Genomic DNA, 15,359 nt, shown 5'->3' on the forward strand with positions numbered 1-15,359 from the left:
CCAGCCTCACCATTCTGGCTGGCAGGAGGGCAGGAGCCAGGCCAGCAGCTGGGCTCCTGACTGGCAAGGGGCGCAGGCAGAACCCGGAGCAGCAGTAGCTGAGTGCGCCGGCACAGACTGGCGGCAGACTGAGCCACTAGCCCCCCCCAGCCACTGCCCGATGAATGGAATGGAACCCAGGCAGAGTTGAGTGGTTCAGCTGGCATCACAAACAGGATCAGGAGCCCAAAGCAGGATGTGTAGTGCCCAAGAGGGGAAATCCTCACCAGAGGGCTGCTGGCCAGCTTTCTGAGAAGGGGAGCCACACAAAACTCATAGTTGCTAAGAGCACCTTTCAAAGCCTCACCATAGAAAACAGAGTGATCTGGTGACAAAGGGAGGCTGCCATGTTCCTGACCAGGTGCTGAGCTTCCTGGTGACTGCAGGGAGAGGGTTTGGGGAAAAATTATCCCCACCTAGAGTGACCAGACAGCAAGTGTGAAAAATCAGGGACAGGTGGGGGGGGGGGGGGGAGGAGCCTATATAAAAGCCCCAAAATTGGAAAATTGGGATATAAAAAATAGGGATATCTGCTCACCCCTACCCCCTGCCCTGTCCTGATTTTCACATCATCTGGCCAACCCAAGCCCAGCCCTGTGTGACATTCACCCTGGCCGAGGAAGTGAGTTACTTTCACTTTCATTCTCAGCAGCCAGCCACCAGCCCCTCCCCACCCCCCCCCCCCCACCAACCCAGAGCCAGACAGAGGGAGAGAGAGAGAGAGAGAGAGAGATGGAGGCAGGGAGAAAGAGGGGGGAGGGGGGGGGGGCAGGGGGAGAAGGGATGTTAGGAGAAAAGATAGGAAGAAGAGATGTCTGAGCTACAATATTTGATGTTGCCAGTACAGTATTGGTGAGGGAAGAGGGGAGGGTTAGGAATAAGAAAACAGCTGAGACTGGAGGGTTAATTTTGAAGGGAAATGCAGAGTCTGATTCGAATGTGACTTTAAGGGTTAGTGTTGTTAAGAAGTTCCAGATCTTTAAAGGTAGTTAGGTACCTAACGATGTAGACAGGCACCCACTGGGATTTTCAGAATTGCCTAGATGCCTAACTCCCATTGATTCCAAGTCCTTCTGGGTGCTTATTTTAAGTGCCTAAATATCTTTAAAAATCTGGCCTGAAGAGTCTGGAGCAGGGGTAGGCAACCTATGGCATGCGTGCCAAAGGCGGCATGCGAGCTGATTTTCAGTGGCACTCACACTGCCCGGGTCCTGGCCACCGGTCCAGGGGGGCTCTGCATTTTAATTTAATTTTAAATTAAGCTTCTTAAACATTTTAAAAACCTTATTTACTTTACATACAACAATAGTTTAGTTATATATTATAGACTTATAGAAAGAGACCTTCTAAAAACATTAAAATGTATTACTAGCACACAAAAACTTAAATTAGAGTGAATAAATTAAGACTCGGCACACCACTTCTGAAAGGTTGCCAACCCCTGATCTAGAGCTATGTTTATTTAGCAGTAAAGCATGGCTGGCAGGGAACAATAAGATGACATCCCAAAAGAGACCTCACCATCTTCCACTAAGAGACACACAGGACTGAAAAATACCTGTCCCAGCCCTTGATTTAATGGACTAAAAGGCAATATATATATAGATATCTATATATCTATATATCTATAGATATATATATGGCAACCACTCTTGAAGTTTTCTGTAGTAACTGGGAAAACATCAATACCAGTTGATGATAACTGAGCCAGCACACTCTATCTACTGAGGGACAAGGAACTTCAATTTCAAACATCTTCTCTGTAACTCAGAGATAAATGAATGGTCATGTGGCAGCAGATGGAGCTTCACCTTCAGCCCAAGTGGTAGATATCTTTGTTTTTAGAGCTGAATCCCATTAATAATTCCAGGGTGCCTGGCTGCAGTTTTGCTGCTAACCAAAGGCCCAAATCTTCAACACTTGCAGCAAATAGCACTTACATGAGTAATAATATCCTTGCTCTTCCAGGCAGGGACTCCCTCTTACTATATATTTGTATCATAACTAGAATAATAGGGTTCTGATCTTGGTTGGGGCAGTTAGCTGCTGCAATAAATAATACATGGAACATATATTTCCATTAAACACTGTAGAAAGCAGGCTGCTAGGCTTGTAGATTTGCCAGCATATGAGCCCCTACTAAGGCCTATCCTGCCACTCAATTCACATAGGCAGCCCTCTGCATCTGTATGGGAACCAGGGCCGGCTCCAGACCCCAGCGCGCCAAGCGCGCGCCCTTGGGGCAGCATTTTGCCGGCAGGGCGGCAGGAGGCTCCGGCGGACCTTCCGCAGTCATGCCTGCGGGAGGTCCACCGGAGCTATGGGACCGGCAGCGCGCCCCCTGCGGCATGCCGCCGTGCTTGGGGCGGCCAAATTCCTAGAGCCGCCCCTGATGGGAACCCCACTGACCTCCGTGGGAATCTGTGCCAGCACAGAGGTCCAGCCACATATATCAGTTTGTAGCATGGGACTGCCGGTCTTGTGCACTAGAGATTTCAGAACATTTGGTGCATTATTTATTAAGAACAGAAAAATGGCCATACTGGGTCAGACCAATGGTCCATCTAACTCAGTATCCTATCTTCCAGGAGTGACCAGTGCCAGATGCTTCAAAGGGAATGGACAGAAAAAGACACCCCCTGTCATCCACTCCCAGCATCTGACAATCAGGAACACCCAGAGCATGGGGGTTGCATCTCTGACCATCTTGGCTTATAGCCATTGATAGACCTATCCACCATGAACTTATCTAATTCTTGTTTGAATCCAGTTATACTTCTGGCCTTCGCAATATCCCTGGTAACAAGTTCCACGGGTTGATGGTGCATTGTGTGAAGAAGTACTTCCTTGTTTGTTTTAAACCTGCTGCCTACTGATTTCATTGGGTGACCCCTGGATAAATAACAGTCCCTTGTTCACTTTCTCGACACCATTCATGATTTTATAGACCTCTATAATATCCCTCCTTAGGCATCTCTTTTCCAAGCTGAATAGTCTGTTTTTTAATCTCTCCTCATATGCAAGCCGTTCCATACCCTTAGTCACTTTTGTGGCCCTTCTCTGTACTGTTTCCATTGCTAATACATATTTTTTTAGATGAGGTGACCAGTGCTGCATGCAGTATTCAAGGGTTGGGTGCACCATTGATTTCTATAGTGGTATAATATTGACTGTCTTATTGCCTTTCCTAATGGTTCCTAACATTCTGATGGAGAACATTTACTAATCATTCATCATATTTATTACAGTAGAGCCTAGGGCCCAACACAATTGTGTCCCCCATTGTGTAGACACCATACAGAGCAGTAGCCAGGCCCTGTGCCCAAGAGCTATAAACAGACAGGAAAGACAAAGGGGTGGGGGAGGAGTGTAATACACAAGCAGAGCGAATAATGTGTTGGCAGCAAATGTCACAACACTCCAGCTCTCTTGTAACTGCAATGGTGCTGGTTCCTTCCACGCAGTGGTTTGGCACCTGCACACAAGTCTCCCAGGATCTGCTACCCTCCCCAGGCTGCTATTGGCTGCTGGGCTGCAATGGACCCCTGGTTTGCTCTCTGCCCTGCTTTGTGGCAGGGTGCAATGGGTCTGAGGATTGGCGACGGTGGCATCGTGGCCCCTGGTTGCAGGCGTCACCTCCTCTCCTTCAACCCAGCAGCCCCCAGCCTCGCTCACTGCAGCCCACCTCAGGGCAGGGCCTTAACCAGAGCGTCTCTGGACAGCTGGCACCTCTGCACCGTCTCCAGTGGGGTGGGGTGGGGGGTTGCAGCCAGGGGTCTTTGGGGGAGAGAGGAGGAAGCTGCTTGCAAGGGAGGTCCGTGGGGGAGCCCCTGGCTGCAGAGGGGAGCGGGGCCTGGGGGCAGGGCCAGGCTGCAGGGATTCCCCGCCCCCGCGGAGCAGCCAGGCGGTTGCGAGGAGCCGCGAGCTGAGCCCCGCGGAAAGGGCGCGGGCGGGTGTCAGCGAGGCGGGGCTGGCGCGAGAGCTGGGCGGGGCCGGGCTCCAAGGTCCCGGCAGCCCCGATGTCCCGCCAGTAGCGCGGGCTGGAGGGAGGCAGCGGCTGCAGGATGGAGCGGGACGCGGGGCAGGGGCCGTCCGCCTTCGAGCTGCCCAAGGTGAGCGGCTGCCTCCCCCCTGCTGGATGCTCCTGGGTCCGAGCCGGGGGCTGCGACCCTCCCCTGGCCGGGCCGCTCCGCGATGGGGCGAGGGGAGCAGAGCGCGTTTGGGCAGCGCCCCCCCCACTTACTCCGGCACGTGCCTGCCCCCCCCGGCAGTGGGGGGGCCTGTCTCCCTCCCCGCCCCTCGCACCTCTGCCTAGAGCCAGACTCAGGGCCGGCCTTAGCGGAAAGGGCACCCTGGGCGAACTTGCATTTTGGTGCCCCCCCTTGCCCTGGGCCCCCATGGGCTCCCAAGTCTCACCACCCTTCCTTCACCCCAACCCTGCACTTTGCCTCTGCGCCCCTATTGCCTGCCTCCCTCCTGTACCCCAGTGCCTGCACCCTCCTGTGCCCTAATCCCTACACCCCCTTCACGCCTAACCCCTGCCCCCTCCTGTGCCCTGACCCCTACACTGTGCCCCCATGTCCCTAATCCCTGCACTCCCTTCCTGTGCCCCTAATCCCTACACCCCCTTTGCCCTAACTCCTGCAGCCCTAACCCCTGCACTGCACCCCCTTTGCTTCTAACCCCTTCATCCTCCTCCTATGCCCACATGGGGAAACTGGCCTGGATGCACAGAGCAGCTGGCATTGTTACTCGCTCCCCCTCGAACTGCTGCTTCACTGCCCCACACACCCCTAAGGCGCTGTGAGGGGGGACAGCCAGGAATGACAGCGCGGCTCCCTGCATCCAGGTCACTTTCCCCAACTGGGCTGCATAAGGAGACGGCAGGAGAGCAGCAGCTCCTGTTGCTCATGGCACAGCACAGCCCAGGTGGGGAGAATGACCTGGATGCAGGGAGTGCTGGTTTTGGGTGTGTTGGGGGGACTGTGTGAGGGACACGGTGTATGTGTGATAGTGTGTGTGTGTGTTGGGGCAGAGAACGTGTGTGTGAGAATGCATGTGTGTGAAAGATTGTGTGTATGTGAGAGACAGTGTGCATGTTGGTGCTTGGGGGAGTGTGTGAGAAATGACGAGTGTGTTGGGGAGTGTGCAAGAGAGTGCATGTGTATGAGAGAGGCTGTGTGTATGTGTGTGTTGAGAGGAGTGTGTCACAGAATGTGTGAGAGAGAAACAAAGCAATGCACATTGGAAAACATAATTCCAACTATACATATAAATTGATGGGGTCTAAATTAGCTGTTACCACTCAAGAAAGAAATCTTGGCATCATTGTGGATAGTTTTCTGAAAACATCCACTCAATGTGCAGCAGCAGTCAAAAAAGTGAATAGAATGTTGGGAATCATTAAGAAAGGGATAGATTATAGGACAGAAAATATCATATTGCCTCTATATAAATCCAAGGTATGCCCACATTTTGAATACCACATGCAGATTTGGTCGCCCCATCTCAAAAAGATATACTGGAATTGGAAAAGGTTCAGAAAAAGGCAACAGAAATGATTAGGGGTATGGAATGGCTGACATATGAGGAAAGATTAATAAGACTGGGACTTTTCAGCTTGGAAAAGAGATGACCAAGGGGGAATATGATAGAGCTCTATAAAATCATGACTGGTGTGAAGAAAGTAAATAAGGAAGTGTTATTTACTCCTTCTCATAACACAAGAACTCGGGGTTATCAAATGAAATTAATAGGCAGCAGGTTTAAAACAAACAAAAGGAAGTATTTATTCACACAACACACAGTCAACCTGTGGAACTCCTTGCCAGAGGATGTTGTGAAGGCTAAGACTATAACAGTGTTCAAAAAGAGGATAGGTCCCTCAATGGCTATTAGCCAGGATGGGCAGGGATGGTGTCCCTAGCCTCTGTTTGCCAGAAGCTGGGAATGGGCAATAGGGGATGGATCACTTGATGATAACCTGTTCTGTTCATTCCTTCTGGGCACCTGGCATTGGCCACTGTCGGAAGACACGATACTGGGCTAGATGGACCTTTGGTCTGACCCAGTATGGCCGTTCTTATGTTCTCATGTTTAACAGTCTGTATGTGTGTAGTGAGGGGTGTGTGTATGTGCTGAGTGAGTGTATGAGCAAGCTGTCTCTTTAAGAAAGCACTCAGGATCTTGTTCAGACACCAGCAGCTGCTGGCAGTTCTGGGCCCAGAGAGGCAGCAGCATAGATTTCCCCCATGACCCCTCACCCTGGCTTAGAGGAGACCAGGTACATGGGCAGCGGGAGGTGGGCACCCAGTATCAGCTCCCCTCCCATCCCCTGCACAGCAGGATAGGGCGTTCGCAGTCCCGAGCAGCGTGGCCAGGGGTGGCTCTGGGGGAGGAATGGTGGGAAGGAACAGGAGTACATATGCTGTCCAATAGACCATGTAGCATTGCAGGTGAGTTATCATACCCTAATAAATCCCAGGCACTTCTAATGTAGGGCAGGTGTTACTCCGAACCCTCCAAAGTTCAACGTGTGTGACAGGGGTCTTTTTTAAAATGGTGAAGACACCCAACAAGAAGTAACATCTGAGAGATGAGAAAGCAGTATGTGGCTTTTGTCTCAGCAACAGGATTTTCTGTACATTTGCTGTTAAGATCTCATATTTCTAATACTGATGGTTTACATTAACATAAACTCCTTCCAGTCTACACATGTAGTGGTCACTTAGACCCTGAGCATGTGAGCAAGAACCAAGCAGTCAAGCACCTCAGAGAGAGAGAATGCTTTTTGCCACCTCAAAGCCCTGGCCCACTCTCTCCAGTGTCCCATTCCAGTTGTGGCCATCCCTGATGCTTCCAAGGAAGAAGATTTAACCCCCGCTTCACCCCAGAATACAATTGGAATCCCTTCCTGACCCCTGCAGGTGGCCAGCTGAAACCATGAAGCATGACCATTTAGTGACATAAACTGGAGTGAGCTCCAGGGCTGTTGAGCCCTGCCTCCTACCATCACAAGCAACCCCGTCATACAGTCACACTCATAAATTTGTCCAGTTCTCTCTCAAGACTAATTAAGTTGTTTGCCCCCACCACTCCTATCAGGACACTGTTCCAGAACTAGATCCAGTCCCATTCAGGGATTTGCAAATCGGGGCAGAGAGAAAAGCATTGCCTGTACTCCTGAGGGCAGTGCTAAAGATGAGCAGTTCTATCCTTCCCTTACACAAGGTCATAAAGTATGTATAGGGCCATGCGATATAATGCTTTGTACTTAGTCACAGTTATCATATATCCATGACATCTAGGCTTGATTATAACTGAAAGCTGCAGTTGGTTTTGAATGGAGCAGTCTGTTTGTCCTGCAACTCGGGCCACCAAGAGTCCATAATTCCAGTATTTTGCTGTCTGCCCAGGCTCTTTATGTAACACTGGCTCAAATTCCAGGTTTTAGTCTCACTTGAAGCTCTCCATGTGACCATGGCTTGCTGCGATGGCACGTTCCAATGGGACTGTGGACCTTGCATCAGACTCGTGCAGATAGGGTTGCCACCTCTGAGGTGGGAAAAAAAAAGGGACATCCAGGATGATCCTTAGCCCACAAAACTGGACAGCTGGCAGTGCGTACCGAGCACTCTTAGAGATTTCCCAGGACAGCTACTTCAAAAAAGGGACAATCTTGGGAAACCCTGGACTGGTGGAAACCCCTCTATGCAGGAGACAGCTCTTTCTCAGTGACTGGCCCACAAGTTTGGAACTCCTGAAAGACAGCAGGATGGGCATGAGCAGAGCAAACTCCAAAACCCACTGCCTTGACGCAGAGTACCAGGAATTACCAGATCGGACCAGTAGTCCAGCTAGTTCAGTTCTTGTTTTTTACTTTGCTTGGTACCGGCTTTGTCAGAGGAAGGTACAAGAAACCCTGAAGTGGACAATGAAGGAATAACCTGGCTCTAGGGATAGTTTCTTTCTAACTCCTGTCGGTTATTGGTTGGTGTATGCTCTGATGCCAAGAGGCTTTATACCTCTTCTTTTTTTATAGTATTTAATGTAACTGTGGTTATTCTCATTATCATAAATGTCCAGTCTTTTTCTGAATCCTATTAAGTTCTTGAGTTCAATATCATGTAGCAGTGAGTTCGACAGGTTAAATTTGTGTTGCATTACATTTTTTTCCTCAGTCTTAAATTTATTGCTTTTAAAATTTCTTTGAATGTCCTCATCTCTCCTATTAATAGCCAGTGAACAGGTGTGCCTCATTTACCTTCTCTGTCCCATTCATTATTTTGTTTGTCTTTCTTAAGTCACTACTTATTCATCTGCTCTCTAAACTGAACAGCCCAGATCTCTTAAGTCTCTACTCATAGGGTAGTCTCTTTGTTTGTTTCAAGGTAGGTACATTGCAATCCATGCAGTTGTCAGAAAGACCTGGACACAATAGACATGTAATAACCAAGGTCTTGTGCTCTTCATACTATGACTATCCTCACTTATCTCCATGCTGAATGCCTGTTGTGATTTAAAAACAATGATTCATTTGGTCTGGATAACATTTTAAAAACAACTGAGGGGCGTTTTCTCCTTGAGATTGCAGAGAATTATGTGCACAGCTCCCATCAGTGCAAGTCAGCAAAACGAGAAATTTCCCTTAACAACTTAGTAAATGTAGCAACAACTTCAATAAAATGAATCTGTTCAATGCTTTTCACTTTCCAAAAAGTCAGTTTTGGAGAACATGATCCCAGGAGTTATCAGAAACAACCTCTGTGGGAGGCCCATGGTGCAGAAGAGTCTTTGTTTACATTTGCTTCCAAGCACTGGTATGTTGACACTGAACAGTTATCATAAATAAGGGTGTAAGCTGTGTCTCTCTCCTTTCCACACGCCTGGAGTTAATTACAATATCTCATCCCGTTCTTCCTCGATAATTGTGATGCAGATGAGAACTTCTTCCCATTTTCCTTTGCAAGTCTCATTCTCTCCCAGAAAAAAGAACAGGAGTACTTGTGGCACCTTAGACTAACAAATTTATTTGAGCATAAGCTTTCGTGGGCTACAGCCCACTTCATCGGATGCATCCCACGAAAGCTTATGCTCAAATAAATTTGTTAGTCTCTAAGGTGCCACAAGTACTCCTGTTCTTTTTACGGATACAGACTAACACGGCTGCTACTCTGAAACCATTCTCTCCCATGGCTCCCAGAACAATTGTATTTGCACACACAAAATATTGCTTAAACATCTTATCATTAGGGTTTTTCCTCTTAATTTTGTGCTTTGCAAATCATGTTTATCAGCTTTCTCCTAAATAATTTGCAACATCCACCAAGTGTTGAACAGGTACCAGTCTTTCATCTTCCAAGAGGTCTTGCTCCTGGCAATAATTATTTATCTCTGAACGTGTGTGGCAAGCAGGGGTTTAGAATTAAAGGTGATTTGGGCTATTGTCTCATGTGTAATGGGCCTAAACTAAAACACCATTTTGAAACATGATCAAAGCAAGAGTAGCTTTTGGTTGAGAAACTGAGGTGCTTAAGGAATGGCATTCTCAGCAAGCAGAAATCAGAATTAGTCAGCCTTTAAGACAGTGGTTCTCAAGCAGGCGTACAGGTACCCCTGGGGGTGCACAGAGGTCTGCCAAGAGGTACATTAACTCATCTAGTTATTTGCCTAGTTTCACAACAGGTTACATAAAAAGCACTAGCAAAGTCAGTACAAACTAAAATTTTATACAATGACTTATTTATACTACTCTATATACTGTACACTGATATGTAAGTACAATATTTATATTCCAATTAATTTATTTTATAATTATATGGTAAAAATGAGAAAGTAAGCAATACTGTGCTGTGACACTTTTTTGTATTTTTATATCTGATTTTGTAAGCAAGTAGTTTTTAAGTCAGGTGAAACTTGAGGGTATGCAAGACAGATCATAATCCTGAAAGGGGTACAGTAGTCTGGAAAGGCTTAAAGACACTGGTTTAAGAGGTTATGAATATCAAGATGGAGCAGGTTGGAAACAAAGTCTCCACCCCGCCCCAACTCATTAAGGGACCAAATATGAGTAGGACAATTTCCTGAGCAGTGTTAAGGTTCCTGGAAATAGAGTTTGCTTGTAAAGGAATGTAAAAATGAGACCTGCAGGAAGAACAATGAATCTGATTCTGTCAATTTTCAGGCATTAAAAAACAAAACAAAAACACCATACACTTATCAAGTGTCTTTTCTATACTGAGTAGCTTTCTATGTTTTCTCTTTTAGCTCCCATCTTGTGACCCTACAACACTGGCTGTTTGTAGCATCTTCTGATCCAGAGATCACTTTCACAGTTATATGAATGTGTCATTGTTCTTTGTCTTTTTTTTTTTTTTAAATTACAGGTAGAACTTCATGTTCACCTGGATGGAGCCATTAAGCCAGAAACAATCTTATACTTTGGCAAGTGAGTTGTTTAAAAATATCAATTTGCTTCAGTGTGTTTAGCTGGGTGCTTTGATTTGTAAAGATTTCCTGGACAGAGGCACCTCTGTTTAAAAATGAAAATTCCTAGAATTTGGCCCTGTCCTTGCTGATTAGTCCAGTGTTAGCTACAGTTATGTTTATAATACTTTCCATTAGCATGATTTTATCTGACAAAGATAAGGATTATTTTTTTACTGAGCCCTGCCAGCCAAACTGTCCTGGATCGCTGTATGTCTATACCCAATTCTCAGACAAAGAGTTCTCTGTCCCTACCCATCAGGGAAACTGTGTTTGAAATGTGCAAACAACAAATGGCTGTCACTAGCGTGGTCCTAGTCAGAGTGTAGACCAACACTGTGACTGAGTACATGATGCACAGAGCTGACCACTTTCTAATAGTATAGTAGGGAAACTGGATTGAATTGGTGCCAAATATGTAACCAAACAGTGTCTTAGTGCCCCTCTCTTTATGCTCACAAGCCACAAACCAAGCAGAGTTATAGACAACACCATCAGCAGGTTAGATGAGGAAACAGATTTTGTGGTCAGGCTTCTAAACAGATTTAGAAAGAATGAGTTATGAGTCCATTTCTAAATATATACATAAAATAGCCCAGTGATCTGTCTCATTAATAACTGCAAGAGTTTTGCAAAGCGCAAACAACCCTAGTGCATCAGCATTGCCACCGGCTGTCCCTTGTAGTTGACTGCCAGTCCCTGGTCTGCAGAAAGCAATTGGCTGCGTCAGTTGTGCTTGCAATACTACTAATGCTAGTGTTTGTGTTTTCAGGAGGGGTTTTCTCCCTTAGCACGCCGTGTAAATTTTCCGTTTGATCCTGCCTTGCCATCTCAAAACCAGATGGTATTATTAGGGCTGTGTAAATAATTGGATATTCAGTTCAGGAGCAGGTCTGAAAAAAAATTGTTTTGGGTTGAGTTGAAACGAAAATGTTTTGAAATTTTTGCCAAACCGAAATGTTGGAAAAAAAGGTTTGTGTTATATCAACCATAATGTTTGGTTTTGATTTTGAAATTTTTAAAATCTGTTTAAAATTGAGGGAAATTCCAAAATGAAGAAAAGTTGAAACTTTTTTTCCCCAGCACACCAAATTCGACCTGACTCTGTGGGGTCTGTTTTTGTTTTGGAGTGGGGAAAAAAGGGTTCTGGGCGGGAAAAAAAAGGTTCTGTGGAAAAAAAGTTGCCTTGTGCTAGATGTAACCCATTGCCAAGAAAAATCTTCAGTGCTATGGCTTCATTGCTGGCTTAAGCAAGAAGGAGCAGATGGGCTCTATCGGGGAGGCAAACTCTGATTAATTGACACATACACTTGATGAGTGGCAAAGTAAATAATGAACAACTTGAGGACCTGGCTCTATCATTTTAAACAAGATAAATGTAAACTTTCACACCTGGAAGAAGTTTCATTTAAAGATAAAGGACATTAGAAATCTGGCATTGTTTGCCAAAGTATGGCAGAAATCCCTCTTATCAAGAGTGTCATGATAAGGTTGACTCTAACAACCAGCCTTTGCAGGTTCTTTCCCATGTCCCAACAAATAACACTTCAACATAGTTGAGGGGGCTTTAGACATGAAAGCAATTTCCAGTAAAAATGGAACAGATGTGGCATCAGCATAGATGGATGGATTGGAGGATTTGATAAAATATTTTTATGTAGGGAAAAAAAATTACTTCTCAGGCCATGGCTAAGGTGCCTTCTGAACTAGCAGTAGTTTCTGTGATGCAGCCAAGATGAATATTCAGAAGGCGCATCAAGAAAATCCAGCTCATTAATTGCTGGATGCCCCTTTGGTGTGTTGTGTAAGAATTCTCCTTGATTTCACCCATCTATACATATTCTAGGAGCAAAGGAGTGGGTTAAAGATTTAAGTGTGTGGATAGGTATCCTGATGTGTGAGGGATTCATTGACACATCTAACTCCCTGGAGCTCTTCTTCCCTATGGCAATGTGGGTGATCAGGTTCTGTGGTTACCTGGGGGATTCTTTTGACTCTTGTAGACGGGAGTGTCCATACTTCACCCACCTAAGGGAACTGTGCTTGCAACTTGGCAGGTGCCCAGGGCTGCCCCACGCTTGTATAAAATGGAGGTGACTGGAGCTATTTTCATATCTACTGTAAAGCTGGAGCCTACACAAACTACCACTCCCAGCATATAGTGTTCAGTTTAGGGTAGAGCAAAAATGCATGCTGGTTTTTGTGCAGAGGTAGCATTTTGTGAGGGCAGTCTAGGAGTCTGCTTTGAAAATCTGGCCCCAAGCATAGAATGCTGCTTGTGATCATGACTTAGTGATCATGACACGAAAACTGCTTGGTACAGATCAAACAGCAAATAAATAAAGTTGCTGGGTGGTGATTGACTCAATTTGACTACATCCAAATAATGCAATGTTGTAGTGCAGGGATCGTCAACCTTTGGCACGCAGTCCGCCAGGGTAAGCATCCTGGTGGGCCAGGCTGGTTTGTTTACCTGCCGCGTCCACAGGTTCAGCCGATCGCAGCTCCCACTGGCCGCGGTTCACGGCTCCAGGCCAATAGGGGTTGCGGGAAGTGGCAGCCAGCACATCCCTCAGCCCACACCGCTTCCTGCAACCCCCATTGGTCTGGGTGGGGCGAACCGCGGCCAGTGGGAGCTGTGATTGGCCAAACCTGCGGGTGCAGGGCCGCGGCTTCTCTCCGCCTTCAAGAGGAGCCGTGGCCCTGCGCCTGCTGGGGACAGAGAGCACCAGCGCCCGCAACCCTGGAGTTCTCTGTCCCCGGCAGGTGTGGGGCCGCGGCTTCTCTCCCCTGTTGGGCCCTCGGCACTAGCGGCACTAGGCGGCGCACATCAGTGCACCGCGTTGGGGACCATTGACTTAAACTTACCGGCTTGAAACCCCGCTATACCGTTACCCCGCATTTATCGCGATGGAATTTTTTGGACCCCAAACATTGCGTTATAGCGGGATTTCATTGCACTTAACTAGGGTGACCAGATATCCCGATTTTATAGGGACAGTCCTGATGTTTGGGGCTTTTTCTTATATAGGCTCCTATTACCCCCCACCCCGATCCCGATTTTTCTCACTTGATGTCTGGTCACCCTGTACTTAGCATGCGTCATTCATTCCTGTTGAGTGCCAGGGTCTTAATCTGTAGTAACTGCCTTTGAACTCTGAACATAGCGTAGATTTCCTACACCACAGAGCCATAAAGCATCTGTGTACATTGAGCAGAGGAGCAATATTAGTCAGGCTGTTTTCCTGCAGATAGCTTATGTAGTTGGCTGTTGGAACTGGAGAAGGCCATGCCCTGGGTAATGAGATCTGGAATCTTTCCCCTCCAGCTCACAAGCTCAGAGACTGCCCACTTTTGGTAGAGATGGATGGACTTTCCTATCTGGATGCTCTTTGGTGGCTTCTCTGAGAAGGGGCTTGTTGGGTGTCAGTCTTGGTTCACAGTGTAAAGATTTCCACATCAGAGAAACCACATCACAATTTTTCTCTATTGTTGGCAGCCTCAGCAGAAAGGTCAAGGATTGACCAGCTCTTGGAGACTAGCAACAGGCAAACCTGAGAAGGTTCAGTGACTCAGTTCAGATCAGCAATCCAGTGTTTGTTGGCAGCTCTTGACTCTATATAATTGGGGTTGGAAATTGCTTTCTTGAAATAATTAGGCATTTATGCTTCCAAGACCAGGAGGTACCAAGACACCAGGAAAAGAAAGGTTCTGTTTTGGCTCAATTTCTTTGGATAATTCTGGGTCTGTTGTTGCTGCATTGTTGCTAGAGATCAGTCTCCTCTCTTATCTGGGGGAGGCTCCTGAGGCATATGTGCGAGGCATTTTTTAAAAGACTGAGCTATCTTTTGCCTGTGCTGTAGACTCAAAGCAGGTTCAGCAGTATGGACTTTGTTTCTATTTAAAGGTGTAACCCAAATCCTTGTCAGTGAAATGTGTATCGATTTCTAGGAAAAGAGGAATTCCGCTCCCTGGTGACACTGTTGAAGACCTCTTGCAGCACATCAGTTACTCGGAGCCACTCACTCTCACCCAGTTTCTAGAAAAGTTTGCTCTCTACATGCCTGCCATTGCGTAAGTAACTTACTTCCCGGTAATCGCTCCAAGTTTCTCATCGGTCTCAGGCACCTGCAAGCTAGAATTGCCAATTTGGGATGTATGGTCCTGAGAATGCTTGCGCAGGAGACTGTAAGCTAGAGGTGGGCAAACTGGGACACATCCTAGCCCAGGAGGCTTGCCTCTGGCCCCTCTCCCGCTGTTCCCACTCCCCCGCAGCCTCAGCTCACTGCGCCGCCGGCACAATGCTCTGGGCAGCAGGGCTGCGAGCTCTTGCCAGGCCGTGGCTTTGCAGCTGCGCTGCGTGACGCGGTGCTCTGTGCTGCGCGGTGGCGTGGCTGGCTCCAGCTGGGCGTTGCGGCTGCCTGTCCCGCTGCTCTGGGCGGAGGGGCTGTAGGGCCGCCAGTCACCGGTGCTCCAGGCAGCATGGTAAGGGGGCAGGGAGCAGGGGGGTTGGATAGAGGGCAGGGGAGTTCGGGGTGGTGGTCAGGGGGTGGGGGTGTGGATAGGGGTCAGAGGGCGGGGAACAGGGGGGTTGAATGGGGGCAGGGGTCCCGGGGGGGCAGTCAGGAAGGATAGAGGGGTTGGATGGGGCAGCGGGGGCAGTCAGGAGCTGGGGGACTGGGGGTGGTCAGGGGACAGGGAGGGGTGGACAGGGCAGGAGTCCCTGGGGGGCCATCAGGGGGTGAGAAGCAGGGGGGGATCAGATGGGGGCAGGGGCCGGGCCACGCTTGGCTGTTTGGGGAGGCACAGCCTCCCCTAACCCTCCCTCCATACAA

At 47.8% G+C, this 15,359-nt stretch overlaps 2 protein-coding genes across 9 annotated transcripts in view; both read left to right on the forward strand.

The window, feature by feature from the left end:
* Positions 1–15,359, forward strand: part of LOC120380751 (adenosine deaminase-like) — a 95,264-nt gene that overhangs the window by 41,773 nt on the left and 38,132 nt on the right. The window lies entirely within an intron of this gene.
* The window catches only part of LOC120380750 (adenosine deaminase-like), an 81,354-nt gene continuing 70,009 nt past the window's right edge, over positions 4,015–15,359 (forward strand). For 6 of the 7 annotated variants that reach the window (XR_005587854.1, XM_039498681.1, XM_039498684.1 and 3 more), the window contains exons 1-3: positions 4,015–4,151; positions 10,425–10,486; positions 14,476–14,598. Coding sequence is in view for 6 of the 7 variants with exons in the window: in XM_039498681.1 (XP_039354615.1) it covers positions 4,104–4,151; positions 10,425–10,486; positions 14,476–14,598 (233 nt within the window). In the remaining variant the exon portion in view is untranslated. The remainder of the gene's footprint in view (positions 4,152–10,424; positions 10,487–14,475; positions 14,599–15,359) is intronic. The other variant, XM_039498686.1, reaches the window with a different exon arrangement.

This window comes from Mauremys reevesii, linkage group 13, assembly GCF_016161935.1.
Source record: "Mauremys reevesii isolate NIE-2019 linkage group 13, ASM1616193v1, whole genome shotgun sequence".
Classification (NCBI taxonomy): Eukaryota; Metazoa; Chordata; order Testudines; family Geoemydidae; genus Mauremys; species Mauremys reevesii.